The sequence below is a fragment of the Papilio xuthus genome, unplaced genomic scaffold (genome assembly GCF_000836235.2).
Source record: "Papilio xuthus unplaced genomic scaffold, Pxut_1.1 DF827679.1, whole genome shotgun sequence".
Taxonomy (NCBI): domain Eukaryota; kingdom Metazoa; phylum Arthropoda; class Insecta; order Lepidoptera; family Papilionidae; genus Papilio; species Papilio xuthus.
In genome coordinates, this window is record NW_013530970.1 from 5,962,828 (window position 1) to 5,977,364 (window position 14,537).

At 34.0% G+C, this 14,537-nt stretch overlaps 1 protein-coding gene across 2 annotated transcripts; it reads left to right on the forward strand.

The window, feature by feature from the left end:
- Positions 1 to 23: 23 nt before the first annotated feature.
- Positions 24 to 14,205, forward strand: Sxl (sex-lethal). 2 transcript variants are annotated; one of them, XM_013312423.1, is made up of 8 exons: positions 24 to 129; positions 801 to 1,000; positions 4,728 to 4,940; positions 5,789 to 5,896; positions 6,217 to 6,398; positions 6,789 to 6,876; positions 7,239 to 7,311; positions 13,373 to 14,205. In XM_013312423.1, the coding sequence occupies exons 2-8, from the start codon at positions 923 to 925 to the stop codon at positions 13,642 to 13,644; spliced, it is 1,014 nt and encodes a 337-aa protein (XP_013167877.1). In that variant the 5' UTR covers positions 24 to 129; positions 801 to 922; the 3' UTR covers positions 13,645 to 14,205. The 2 variants fall into 2 exon arrangements, with proteins under 2 accessions (XP_013167877.1, XP_013167878.1); XM_013312424.1 differs by lacking the exons at positions 24 to 129; positions 801 to 1,000 and adding an exon at positions 1,419 to 1,539.
- The last annotated feature ends 332 nt before the right edge of the window (positions 14,206 to 14,537 follow it).

A 14,537-nucleotide genomic window follows, 5' to 3' on the forward strand; every position in this document is an offset into this window, starting at 1 on the left:
TACTCTTTGGTACAAAACTACTGTATCAAGTCAGCGGTTGTCATTTAATGTTCTATTCTGTTAGATTCTTTAAAATTATTGTAGAATAGTATTTAGAGATAAGTCTCTACGATTTTATACAACAACGTTGTAAGTATTTACCAGTTTTACTATAAAATCAAATCACTAATATTTGGCACATACTCTTTTCCCTTAAAATACTGTCAAAGTTCCACGTAAATATTTCTGGCATTATTTTTATTAATTTTATAAATTCAGTATGGTTTAGCACTTAGAAATCCTTATAAAAACAAAAAGACATAGCATAAAATATATAACATTCATTTAGAAAATAATGAGGGGTTTACTTTATTTCTAATATGATTTCCTAAGGATTCCCATTTGGTACCTTGGAGTGAATTAACAAAAAATGTTTTGAACTTCTCTTAATATACATTTATTCATAGTATTTTATTTTATAACAACGTTGACGTATCGTGCAGTAATGTAATAAAAATCATTTTTTTTTATTTTATGTTTGTTTTTCTTATTACAGCACACAAACATTTTTATTCTTTATAAAATTCGGAAAATTTTATATTCTCTTTCTCTTAATTAATTGCAATATTTGTATTTCATTATAATTTTTTAAACGATTATATTTATTGCTACAGTTTCCTTAATTGAGAAATAAATCCTTCTTTCAAAAAGAGCTTCTTATTTGTATTTTTCTTACTAGTTATCTACTTTTTGAGCTTATTCGTTAATTGTATAAGATGTTAAAACAAGTATCAAATATAATAATTTCTATTTCCTTTCAGGTAAGGTGATAAAGTGTAAATAATTTGTTTAAGTAACATAATGAAGTTATAAAACGATTGCTCAATATAAAGTAGCGGTCTAGGTGTTATAATTATATAAACAGTGTAAATAAATCTCATAAATGTGTGAGAGATATCCAGGACACCTGTTTGGCACTCCTGTCAGTGGCTGGGACAGGGGGTACAATCCATTAGAAAATGTAAGTGTATACCTGCCTTTTAATATCTAATATTTTATTCCTAACATCTTCACTGTTATTTTGATTTTTAGTTTAAACTAGGACTAGAATAGCATAATTACATTGAATGTGTTAATGATCTAGTTGAATAGGTCTAGTTCTTTTTGTATGGGATTGAGGGCCGTACAGAAATTGTTTTTTGTTGGGTTTTGTTCAGTGAGTTAAGTACATCTTTAGAGAGTTATATAGTCTGTTATTTATGCTCTTTATTTTTAGAGTTGCCATTTGCCAATGCAAACAAGTGTTGCCATATTAGAAGTTAGAACTTAGAGTAATAAAATAGTATATGAATTTAATTTAAGAATATAAGCCAACTAGATTTTGAATTAATCTAGTTGGTTGTAGATAAAGAAGAGCTCACTTTTTGTTGTTTGTTTCAATGTGTTCATGCAATTTTTTTCAATAATTTTATTAACTTTGTTCTGTTGCTTTGAAATATTTTTTCTTTTCAAGTAACACTTTAGTTTAGTATTGTTGGTGCTTGGACATTTAGAATACATGTAAGTGTTATAATTTTTATAACAATTTTCAAAATTGTGTAGTTGCTTAATATATCTTACTAATATTATAAATGCTAATGTTTGTATGGATGGATGAATGTTTGTCTGAAGATATATCCAGAATAGCTCCATGGATCTTGCTGAAATTTGGCATAGAAAAACATAGAACATAGTGTGGAAGAACACAGGCTACTAATTATTATTAAATTTAATACTGTAAGGATGGAGGAGCAGGCAATAGCCAGTAATTTATATAGATTGTGATAGTAGATCTTAAAAGTAAGGCATTTAAATAAGTACCATGTGTCTATGTATAGAAAAATTCATAAAAATAAAATTTGTAGTTGTTTAGTCGACCTGGGAGATTCTTGGATGATGGCAAAAGATTTCAGTTGTAAAAGTGGATTGGGAACCAATGGTATTTAAGTTTAAAATCCGCAATTATTCCTTGTTTAACAGTTATATAAAAATATAGTATGGGGTTTTATAACTATAAGGTATGTAACATAATTAAAAGAATAATAAAGAAATGGCCACCCTTGACATTGATGACAGATGGCGCGCAAAAAAGCGCGGGAAAACGTGATTATATTAAAAGCAAAGCTAACGACGCACTCTTGATACATTATTAATGAAGGCGGGTGAGTCGGTGGTGAGTAAAGTGGCGAGTTCCATTTGTGTTGGAACTCTGCCAACTCCCGATGGCTCAAGATCTTTGTGGGCGTGTCGTTGCTTAAGTGATTCTTTGCTATGTTTATACTTTGCGCTTTCGTGCTGTGGATTTACGCCCACGGATTGTAAACATATTTTAAAAATAAATATTTTAGCTTACTCTGGAGGTCTGAAAAAGTATGTTTTTTATTTAGGTTTGCATGTATTATGATCGCCTAAATGACAGATTTTGACGAGTGAGATGTTAGTCGGTTCGTATTCTTCCTCTCTGTCTTTAGTGCTTTAGTTTTTAGTGCTTTAGTTTTTAGTGCTTTAGTTGTTGTTGCATAAATTAAAATAGTTTCTTCTTGTCCTCATTTATGTGATAATGTGACAAATGAGATAGAATATTAGCGTATGTCGCAGGTCAAGGTCATTTCGCTCAACTTTTTTTGGCCGAATGCCTGAAACCGAACGGGCGATATTTTTCGCGATCGAAATTCGTTTCCGGGTAATGTTGGCATGTTTATAAGTTTCATATAGAAAGTAAATAGGTTACAAGTACAATAACGCATAATATGATGTGTTTTTTGGATTTCTTATATGTTTTAAAACAATATTAGTTTCGTCAACCTGTGCCTTCACAATAATTAATTTACGTACTGTATTTATTTAGTCGTCATGAAAGAAATTGAAATTATCGAAACATTGAACATGATGTATAGTTGTTTTATAATAGTTGGGTTGTTAAAATCTTAATGTTGGCTAGCTTTCATATTTTTACCTTAAAAAGCGAATCTTTTGTATTAATTTGGCACACGTTCGTGATAAAAATGTTCGCGTGCCAGTTTTGTTATGGACTACTTTATCTTATATGATTTAGAATTCCTCGATGTTCAGAGATAAATTAACGATTAAATTATTTTCAAAACAATATATCGACTTTTTGAATTAAAAAATAAATAAATGCAAGTACATTCGCGTCAGTAAGTGTGTACCGATCTCAGACGGGTCGAGTGCAGATTGTGCGCGACTGTACTTCGTGACATATTTTTTATTCACTAATAACTCACAAGCATTATCTGTGAAATTTATGTCACCGGCATTTCGATAGATTCATCTTTTATTTAATACTAGCTGTCGACCGCGATTCCGTCCGCGACGGTTTGTTGGCAAGCCAATATGTTCTTCCAAAGTATGTTTTACATCTAAGCTAAATTTCAACAAAATTGCAGCCGTTCTGATCTGAACAAACATCCATTTAAACATTCGCATTTATAATAATCATTGCGAACGAAGCTAAGAACTAAGCTAAAGCTAAGAACGTATTTTTTGTTTAGCCTAGTTCTTTAGTAGTAAGTTTAATCGACATAGCTTTCGTTAGTTCATAGTATAAACATGAGATGTTCCAAAAGCCTACCGACAAGCTACTAATTAGAAGCTGGCAAAGAACATTCGTGCAGTGCTTCATCCGAGGCCGGCATAGAGTGCCTCGAGTAGATCGAGAGGCCGTGAAGTTTGAGAGGGCGCTAGTGTGCTGGTAAACAATTTGACCAGTGTGGCTATCACGAATATTTGTGACAATCATGGTCATCGTCAATTTTGTCAAAATTAGTGTATTTTTGGTGTATCTACGCCCGATAGAGGGCGCTGTGCTTTAATACACATTTTGTCGGTGATGATGCGATGGTCGTTGTCACCAGATTATAATTTTACCAATAATAAAAACCTTTTAACCTTTTGAGCGCCACAATCTTTTAGTCGCAATAATAACTTTTTTTTAAGTTGACTTTAGAAACGTGTAAGATATTCTTGTGGTTTAATCGGTTTAGAATAAGAAATTTTTCAAGTCAAATCGGCTTATCTTGATTAGGATAGATAGCGTATGTATTTATTAGATGTTCTGGTGCGCAAAATATATAAGTATGAAATGGGTCGACTGCGATGTGGGTCATACTGAGTACTGGCCAGTAATTGAAATGTTAACTTGCCGTGCTTGTAGCCGAGCCGGTATGCAAGTTTAAAAAATGCAGCGAAATATATATTATACATGTCAATCGTTTTGTTGGAAAGTTAAACAGGGAAGTTTTATGCTTTGTTACTACAGCTCATGGAATAACCCTTTGTTTGAAATAAGGTCTTTGAGTACAATGTTAAACATTAAAAAGGTTAACATGATAAATCTGCCCTAAGGGACTGTTTCTGACACCATTAAATGACTTAATGAAGTCTTAGAGGAGATTGATGGGATAACCAATTAATGAGCGTTGGTGGCTAAGGGGGGTGGCTTGTAATCTGCAGGTTCTGTGTTCTAATCCCGCTATGTACATTTATCCGACCTTCTTACGGTGAAGGAAATCATCGTGATACAACCTGCAACAAGTTCAAAGATATGTGTGAAGTGGCCTAGCCTATGTGGCCTATCCGACCCTAACTAAGGGTAGGCTCCGAGTTAGTGGGGGCGTATAGTGACTTGATGATGACCAATAAAGACCTTAGCCGTTCTTGTTACAATTAGTTTGTCTGTTGTATTACAGCAAATCCAGCAGCAATATCGAGGTCGTGGTGTGGGTCCGGGGGTGCGGTGCTGGGGCAGTATGTCGGAGGGCGGCGGCGTGGCGGCCGCGGCCGACTGTAGGACCAACCTCATCGTCAACTACTTGCCGCAAACAATGACAGAGAAGGACCTGTATGCAATGTTCATGACAATCGGACCTATTGAGAGTTGTCGTGTTATGAAGGACTTTAAGGTGAGGATACACGTATGATTTTGGTTACAGAATGCGTTGACGGCTCTTAAGAATGTACGCTGTTGTCTTTAACGACTAACGTTTTTGATATTTCACACGAAGGCAGAATAGTTAAGTAGAGCAGTAGGATACTGTAGTATTGCTATTATTTTTACTCGCATACCTTGAAAATAGTAGCTCTGCGTTACGACCGCCTTGGTAGATAATAGTATCATAGTATATCTTGAGTTTTATTTATGTAATTAGAATATAATATTACCATTTGTGTTAAATGCCGACATGTCAGTAGGTAGATAAGGCTGCAAATGAATTGTTATTTCTGGACGTTGTAGCACATTGATAACATTTTAATCAGCCATTCACTTTTGGGGACATTTTCAAATTAATAGATGTTTTAACGTTGAATTAATGTAGAATCGCTTTATATATGTTAATCATGATTTAACATTTTAACTACCGATACGATCTCTTTAGGAGCATCGGTTGCTCAGTGGTCAAGCACTTGACTTGCAATCTGCAGGTCCTGGGTTCGAATCCCGCCATGTACCAATGTGTTTTTCGATTTCCGATTTACATATGTACATTTATCCGACGTTCTTACGGTGAAGGAAAACATCTTGATGCTGCACATATCTGAGAAGAAATTCAAAAGATATGTGTGAAGTCAACCAACCCGTACTTGGCCAGCGTGGTTGACTATGGCCTAATCACCCTTAACTTAGAATAGGCTCCGAGCCCCTCGATGGGGACGTGTAGTGAGCTGATGATGATGACGATCTCTTAATGTTATCTCGCAGGAAGCGTGGCATTGTAGGTGTTAAGAATAATGTAGCATAACATGTTTTCAGACTGGTTACAGCTACGGGTTCGGCTTTGTGAACTTTACGCGGGAGGAGGACGCGGCGCGCGCTATTGACACATTCAACGGATACCGACTCAGGAATAAAAGATTAAAGGTAATATATAGCCTAAGTCACTCGGAGATAATGGAGCTTTTGACTTGTGAAAGATTTTTTTTTTAAATCGGTCCAGTACTTTAGGAGTTTGTACATAATAAATCCTTCTAGTACAGTAGAATATAATGTTGTCTCTATTTATTTTAAAAGAAGGAGAGAGACGACATGATTAATACAAGTGTAACAGATGTTCCTCGTTGGGCCAATTGGCATTGGCAGTTTTTTTATTTTATGGCCCAGTATAATTACGGAGACTGAGGGAAAGGCATTGGCAAACATTGGTAGTATGTTGGTTATGTTTGTGTCGTATGGTGGGTCAGGTGTCGTACGCGCGTCCCTCCGGCGAAGACATAAAAGACACCAATCTATACGTGAGCAACCTTCCCCGCGCCGTCACTGATGAACAGTTGGAGACGATCTTCGGCAAATATGGCCGCATCGTGCAGAAACATATCCTGCGCGATAAGAATAGTGGCACGCCGCGAGGTGTAGCTTTCGTAAGGTTAGTACAGATCATTTGAGGTTGAACGAATGAATGGATTGAATGTCATTGTGAGTACCAACTATATAGATGTACAGGTAAATGCTTGGAAATGATAGCTTTTGTTTCGTTCAGATTTAAATGCGCCTGTTGATGTTACGTGACAATCCACATAACCGCTACAAAACGCTACCAACACCGCCAATATAGTAAAAACCAAATTAGCACAAAATACTATGTCTTATAGCCAGTCCATTTATAATGGTCAGTGATAAAACGGTTTGGATTCCGCGAGTCTACGCCTGATAAGTTTAGTTAAGGTTGCTGAACGAATGGCGATGATAGTCATACATTGTGATGGATTAAGTAATTCAGAGTAATGTATGTATGAAATGCATGAATGACTCGTAGGTTCGACAAGCGGGAGGAGGCGCAGGAGGCGATAGCGGCACTCAACAACGTCATACCTGAAGGTGGCACAGAACCTCTCAGTGTTAAGGTAATACCCTCATTATATCGTATTTTTATATCATAAGCTGGCAAACGAGCAAATCGCTATTTGAATACGCCGAAATAGCCAAGGACACGCGCAGAAAGAGAATATTTTCCCTTTTTATATATAGACTAGCTATCGCCGGCAACTCCGTCCGTTGGAATTATAAATAGGTGAAATGTAGCATATGTGTTCTTCCAGACTATGTTCCGACATGTGTGACAAAATCCGTTGAGCCGTTCTGGAGATACCTTCAAACATCCATCCATCCATCTAAACTCGCATTTATAATATTAGTAAGATTTTTTTTAATCCGCGCGGTAATTTGTCGGGCTATAGGTAGTGTGATAGAGGTGTGACATTGTCAGGTGGCGGAGGAGCACGGCAAGCAGAAGGCGGCTTTCTACGCGGGCTGGGCGGCTGGGTTCCAGCACAATAGAGGTCAGCCACACATATATATCTACCTATTCTCAATACATACTTTTAATTTATATATAAAATTATATGTTACAAAAATTTTGTATTTTATCAAATGTTTCTGTTGAAATATTTTTTTTGTAATCCTACAAAGTTTCAAAGTACTATAAATCGTCGTCGGTAATATAGTCGGTAAACCGAACAGTCCAACAGGAAACACCCAGGTTTGGTAATATCGGATTTGAAAGGTGACGACCTGATTATGAGGATATGTTTTAAGTTCGATCGTTTCTTATGCAGACGATCTGTTCTTTTGGATTAAATTTAACTGACAGTATTTGTGATAATATTAGGTGACATAAATTGCAGGGCACAGGCCTCTGTCAAAGAAATTATTGGGACTTAGTCAGCCATACAGCTCCGTACAAGGTTTGCACACATTTATCTACGCATACCTCATGATAATGCTTCCTGTACCTTATTTGTGAATTCCACTGCCGATATTGTCTTAAAACATATCTTTGTTTTTTTTAAGAGTATAAAAAAGGACATATGTTTTAACGCTTGTTTGGACAGATGGTAACTCATATTATTTAATTTATCACTTTAGTCCTATAGATTAGCACAAAATGCTATGTCCTAGAGGTCCTGTGCCCTATACAAAAATGTCATATGATGAGATATGTCACACAATCCTGTCACCATTGTATGTCTCCTGAACATGTCACATCGAGCACCATTTTTTTTGTAAAATCGCTATTTACTAATTGGTAAAAATCCTGAGATTTTCCTTTTTCTCACATTTCACTTTTTACACTTTAAAATTCCACTAAATAACTTCATTCTCGATAAATTATAAAATGGCGTATACGACGCCATCAATCCCAGTAAATATTTACGTAGTTTCGGTTTCAATTTGAAAGCGATCACTTTCGATAAAGCACTTACGTTATCACTATTTTTGTACTGTTAAAAATTTGATTATTTCTACCGATATTATATTATTTTTATACCCAGGATCCTACTGATTTCTCTATCGCCATAAGCGTATTTAGCGTTTTCTATTGATTTATTCAAGAAACCGCCCGGTTATTATAACATACTTTATGATAGCTCGTGATTGAAAAGCGCGTATTTACGCAAAATGGCTAACTGCGGGTACAAAATTACTTGAAGGAATATGCTCCGCCCCTTAATCGTTTAGTCCCCGCCCATTTGTTATATTTACGCTACGGATGTATGTGCACGCTGCACGCTGCACGCTGCACACGGCGCCATGCACGCTGCAGGGATGCCGGTGAGCGTGCCGCAGCGTCACCACAGCCTGGACCAGCTGGACATGCTGCACACGCGCGAGTACGCCGCGTACGCCGCGCCGCACCCGCGTGCTTACCGGCGCGAGCTCGCGCAGCCCGCCTACCATCACCGCCCCTTTTGAAAAGGGCTCTACTGCAAGAAGTTTCGCCTCTCTGATACCAAGATATGAGGCGGGGACTTACAGTGATAGTTATAAGGGATAGGCGCTTTTGGTGTTGCGGGATTTTGTTACTACGGTTTGCTTATAAATTTATACTTTTTAGTTGAAAAAACAAACGGGTACAGGTAATTTTTTTAGTGTTCCTTTACAGAAATTAAAAGTAACATGTCAAAATCTAACTAGGGTTGAAATGATTTTGTTTTAGTGATGAATATGTGTTTTTAGTCGGTGTAGTATCCCGCGCGCCTTTAGCCAAGCTTCTTGCAGTGACTTTATAATTTAGCTTATACAAACTATTGGAATTTGTAGCGATTGCTGATATTTAGTTGTTAACTATAGCTCTATTTGTGCTCGACGCGCTTGTTTATCTATTAACTGGTTCTGAGGTTTTTTGGATCTCTGTGAACTTTAAAACTTAAAGCGTCAAGTGTACGAAGAAAGGCAACTAACAGACGTTATTATTATTGTCTAATGTTAATAGTAATAATTTGCAGCGCATTTGGATCTATAGATGTAGTAATACTCGGTTATAGTATGTTTCTAGGTTAAATCATTTAAATTAGTCGTGTTTAACGATTTTCGAAAATTTTAACAGCGAATTTTGAGTTAGCGTTAAAAAAACAGTGTAAACTCTATGTAAAGTCGCTGAAGAGACCGTTATATGGAGTGGACGTTATATCGAGTGACGTAAAATATGTTTTTTCTATTGTATACTGATTTGATGTCACTCATATTTTCTCTCGTTCTATTGAGTGCGTACAACAAAGCTCGCCATGTCAATAGTTTAAAGGTGTGTAAGGTGTGAACTGCGCTTGTGACAATATGCCAATAAGAGTAGTGATCGTCGCAATATTTCTCATAAACCCCGGTACGTCGGTCCTAGAAAACATATGTCCTATAATAAAACAACTAAGCTGCAATTCTTGGAAATTTCGACAACTCGACGTTAAATAGAGTTTCCGCGACGTTATATAAAAGGAATAAATTTATTAGAATTGAGAAAAATCAAAGTCAAGCACTTTCGACGTTATAACGAGTTCGACGTTACATCGAGCGTCGTTATATGGAGTTTACACTGTATGTTACTAATTTTGAAAACAATTTTCGGTAAATCGGTGGACAGGACTAGTTTTTATTTTCTACCAATGACTAAATGTGTATGTCAATTAACTTTGTAATATATTTAACTGATACAATTTGAATTAAATAGAGTAGATGAAAGATTTATTTAGTATTAAGTATCTTCATTTATAATTAGTAGTTTCTATTGACTTTTATCTGGCAACATTTGAACTAAACATACTCCTTCAACACCAAAAGTGTTTTCATATTTTCTTTGCCATTAGACACCTTGTCCATTGTTACTGTCCTTGCTTTTTAATATATTTTAATATATAAATAAGTAATTGTTATAGTTAATATTTTATCTATATAGGGTTGCCAGTTTGGAAAATTAACGGATGTAATGAAAGTTTCTTTTTAATCTATTTAAAAAAATATACTGAAAATATGAAAGAAATACGTCATTTGTAGTCTTTCCTACAATACCAATGACATGATTTTAAATTTTTATTATCGATTACAATTATGTTTGTTGTTGTTGAATAGACAATTATAAATGTCACTTTTCCCGCCATTATTTTTGTTGTCAAAGAGTAGACGACGTTGGCCATAATGTTTGTGACTATATGCTCATTAGAATAAAAATGTCTGTAAAGAATTTCATTGTCTGATTGTATAAAAAATATTTATTTATTACATATATTTTAAATATTCTCGACTTGTAATAAATTTTATAGATATATAGATAGATTATAAATTTATTAAACTTATATAAACACGGCTAAACACTGACGTATATTCTTCCGGTGGCAGCACCGACTAGTTTCGAGCCCGTCGGAGGTCCTTCATCAGGGTGAGGGGTACTGGTATTATTTCGCGGACGCGACCACTAGCTCACTGCGCGCCTACGCTCTAAGGGCGCGTTTTTAGAGGGCAGGGGGTGTCGTCAAAGATGTTGATATCAAAGCGTCGGTGGTGTTGCTGTTCAAGTTTTGGACAAATATACGTGAGTGTTAAGCCGTTTTTTTATAAGTTTATTATAATGTCTCACGAAAGTTTGAATAATTATAAATTTATTGTTTATAAATTATTAATTAATTTGAATAAGTCACAGAGTCATATTCTATTCTGTCATAGTCGTAGTCAGAAAATTATAAACTTTGCAAAAGTTAAATTGATATTAAAATGTTTAGTAATAATTTAATTTATTGTACTTTTGACGTTAGTTTCGTATTGAAAGAGATTGACATGTAGCGGACATTTTGACGTGAATATTTAAAACAACATTTTTTAACTTTTAGCACATGTTAAAACATAATTTGATACTAATAACACTCTATTTTTAATATCCTTAATGTTATGGAAATTTCAAAAGTAACTTAATTATAACTTTGTGGTCATAAGACCTACCTTTGGAATTGCCGCAGTGACACGGGCGCCATGTTTACAAATCGAAGCCTTAGCGAGTCATATTCCGAAGTGTTTTTTGAACTTTAAAACGCTACCATAGATTCCAGTTTGATAGTAATTTATGGTAATATAACGTGATGGTGTCCGCTACGTGTTATGTCGTTATATTGACAATATGCGTGGTGATGGTAAGTGGTCGTTGTTGCGATGTTTCCGAGTCTACGAGTGTTGTTCCTGTTATATGTATGTGGTCCTACATCTGTTGTATGTACGTTGGATGGGTGTTTGGATGATATATTTATATTTAACATATTAGTTTGATATTTTCTTCATTTATATTAAAAAAAAATGTGTTTGACTTTAAGTTTAATGGATTTTTTTATGTAAATATGACATTGATTCAAATCTTTATTTACAGTTTTATTAATTTAAGGTTCATATTAAAATTGACACGTCTTAACACCCATACCAACGTCTCTCCCCCTTCCTAGGTTAGTTAAAAAGTTTATAATAAATTGACTTATATATAAATATAATTCAAATATTTAGATATTGTTCAGTGGGAAAATCTGCTGAATAATATTGATGTCTATTTGTTTGTGAATGAAGTGGATTTTCCCTTTGAAATGTAGGCCTAGAATGCTAGTTGTAGACTGTATGTACAGATTGTGCCTAATATGTTAACAGCTCTCAGAGGCACGTATTCTTAAGTGAAGCTTTAATCGTTATTTCTGAGTTGAAATACGTTGCTAATGATAAGGTGCTGATGATAAATATTGCAACAGTCAAAGGAAAAATTACATGCAATATTTAGTTGAAAAAAAAATATATGACGATTATTTTGGTTATAAGTTGTTAAACCAGTCTCTACACTTTTGGTCGCTATAACCGATATGGCGTATTAAGAGGTATGAAAATATATTAATTTTATCTCTATTTTCATAGCTTAAATATTTGTTAAAGGTCACAGCTCATGTGTCGTCTAAGATAGTGCAAAGTATGTCTTCAAGTTATGTACTAAAAATAAGGCGATTATACTTTATTTTTTAGTATTTAGGGGCAGCTGAAATGGATTGTTCGATTTATTCTTTTTAGAAATAAGTGAACTTTAATATATTAAACTCAAAATTTATTTTCACTTATTGGTTAAAGTTAACTATGAAAATAATAAATGATAATTTTATCTTGAACAAAACTGTAAATATATACATGTTTTAAATTGTCTCTTGCAAAATAAAGATTAGATAAACGTTAATTTAGTTTAAAACTATTTTACGTTCTGAAGGATTTTTAATATTTTTAATAGTATATTTTCTCATTAATTTTAAGCTTGTAAAAATGTATGCATTAAGATATGTATTACTTAACAGAAAATTTATCATAAATTTGTATTTTTACTTTGTCTATATCTCATTTTTATTAAAAACCTGTTATTCAAATACATTTGAACGTCAGATCTATGCAACAGTATGTAAGGACCTTTAAAAAGCAAGAAATGTTTTAATTTTTTTATTAATGTTTTTATGCTTTAAAGTTATCGTTCATTACACAATTATGACGATGTCTCGCCGTGGTTTATGCATCCACGCGTTGATAACGCGTCGATTAACTCGCGCGTCTGTCTAATGAGCGGTGACCTTTATAGACGTTTGTTATTCAATATGAAATTCTATTTAATTGTATTTGTACGCGTTGAATCGAATGAACGAAATGTATTCTTCCAAATGTTGGCCAATCTGTAGTCTATTAAATATTAATATTATAATATTGATTTTATTTCGTGTGTTGTCGTTTACTTTATTGATTTTATTTTCATGCAATCAAATGGTGAATAGGTTTGTTTTATTATTTATATCTTCATGTAATTAGAATGTTTTTTCATATATCATAGAGTTGTCATACGTTAAATATTGTTTGTTTTTATTTTGCACATTGTCAGTCATTTTTTTTTTCAGGATTGTACACGTTTTTATGTTAATATTATAACTAACATAGTCAAAATCTACGTAAATTATGATGTTAGCTTATTTTTTCTTTTCATTCATTCATACGTAAATTCCACGTTCTTTTGTATCATCATATATTTTAAGGTAAACTTACACTGTAAGATTTCAGCTGAGTATTTTGATTATCCAGGTGACTTCTCCTGGAGCTGCGGCAATTGTATGGTACCTGAACCGTGGGAGACGTTCCAGAACCCACCATTGGGTGGAAGTCACCCCAACACACCCAGAAATGGTTGCAGACCGGGTGCCTGTGCTAATACCAGGGTATACCCAAATTATCCACCGAATAAAAACACCCCCAGAACTCCGAGGCAAGTGAGGAATCTTCCCTGGGCACCGAATTTCCCTGAAGATAGGTTTAAAGGTCAAAGATGTAGAAATGGTACTGCGCCGTACTGGTGATGTTTGTTGTACAGTGTTGGGGTAAAGTTGCTTTATATTTTGGATAGGCTATGAATTATTTTCAGTACCTATGTTGTAATGTGTACGATGTATGGAAATCTGCGTCTTTTATGAGTTGTATGATTTTATTGTATGAAGTTTTTTTATTGAGATGTGGATTGATTGATTTGAATATCGTTTAGGTTTTTTCTTAATGTGTTTTCTGATTTAGTTAAAATTGTTTTTTTTTAATTATTTTTGCATCGAATGAATTTGATTGACTCAATTTATTCGGAAGATGAAAGAAAATTATCTAGCTTTTATTTAAGTTTTAGGAATCTTGAGATAAAATTTTTATACAAAGAATAAAATGCTATTTCTTATTCTAGTTTTTATAAAATATAAACTAACAGTATTGAATCCAGGAAACGACTTCTGTCTGAGTTATTGTGCGACTATATCATTGGTTGGAGTTATAAATGTATTGATATGTATGGAATGTATGGGACGTGTATGAAGTTGTATGAAGTTGTATGAAGTCAATTATTGTATTATTTTTTAAGTTGTAAATATTTGAATTAGTTTATTGCTATTGATGCGTTCTTTTTTGCAACTTTATTTTACTATTTTATCGGATATAAATCTTATTATTTGTAAAATAAAGTCCTGTTTCCCGCCATAATTAATATACATGAGTTTCTTTTTCATTTGTTTGTATATTTTGTGTGTATGAAGAGTTTTAGTTAATTTTATTTGTTGCGAGTTATTTCTACATATATGTACAAAGTTATGGACACACTCGCAAATTGTTTTTTTTTTTTGTAATTTTAAGTTAATTACATAGAAGAACGCAATTTTATGTTTTTCATTTCCTCTATCGTTTGTTTTTTTTCTATTGTGATATTTATTAGAAC

Bases quoted from the DNA above. Each gene is read 5' to 3' on its own strand.
- Sxl (XM_013312423.1), top strand. From the start codon at position 923: ATGTGTGAGAGATATCCAGGACACCTGTTTGGCACTCCTGTCAGTGGC. The intron at 1,001-4,727 runs GTAAGTGTATAC...GTTGTATTACAG, and splicing joins GGTACAATCCATTAGAAAAT to CAAATCCAGCAGCAATATCG. The intron at 6,399-6,788 runs GTTAGTACAGAT...AATGACTCGTAG, and splicing joins CGAGGTGTAGCTTTCGTAAG to GTTCGACAAGCGGGAGGAGG.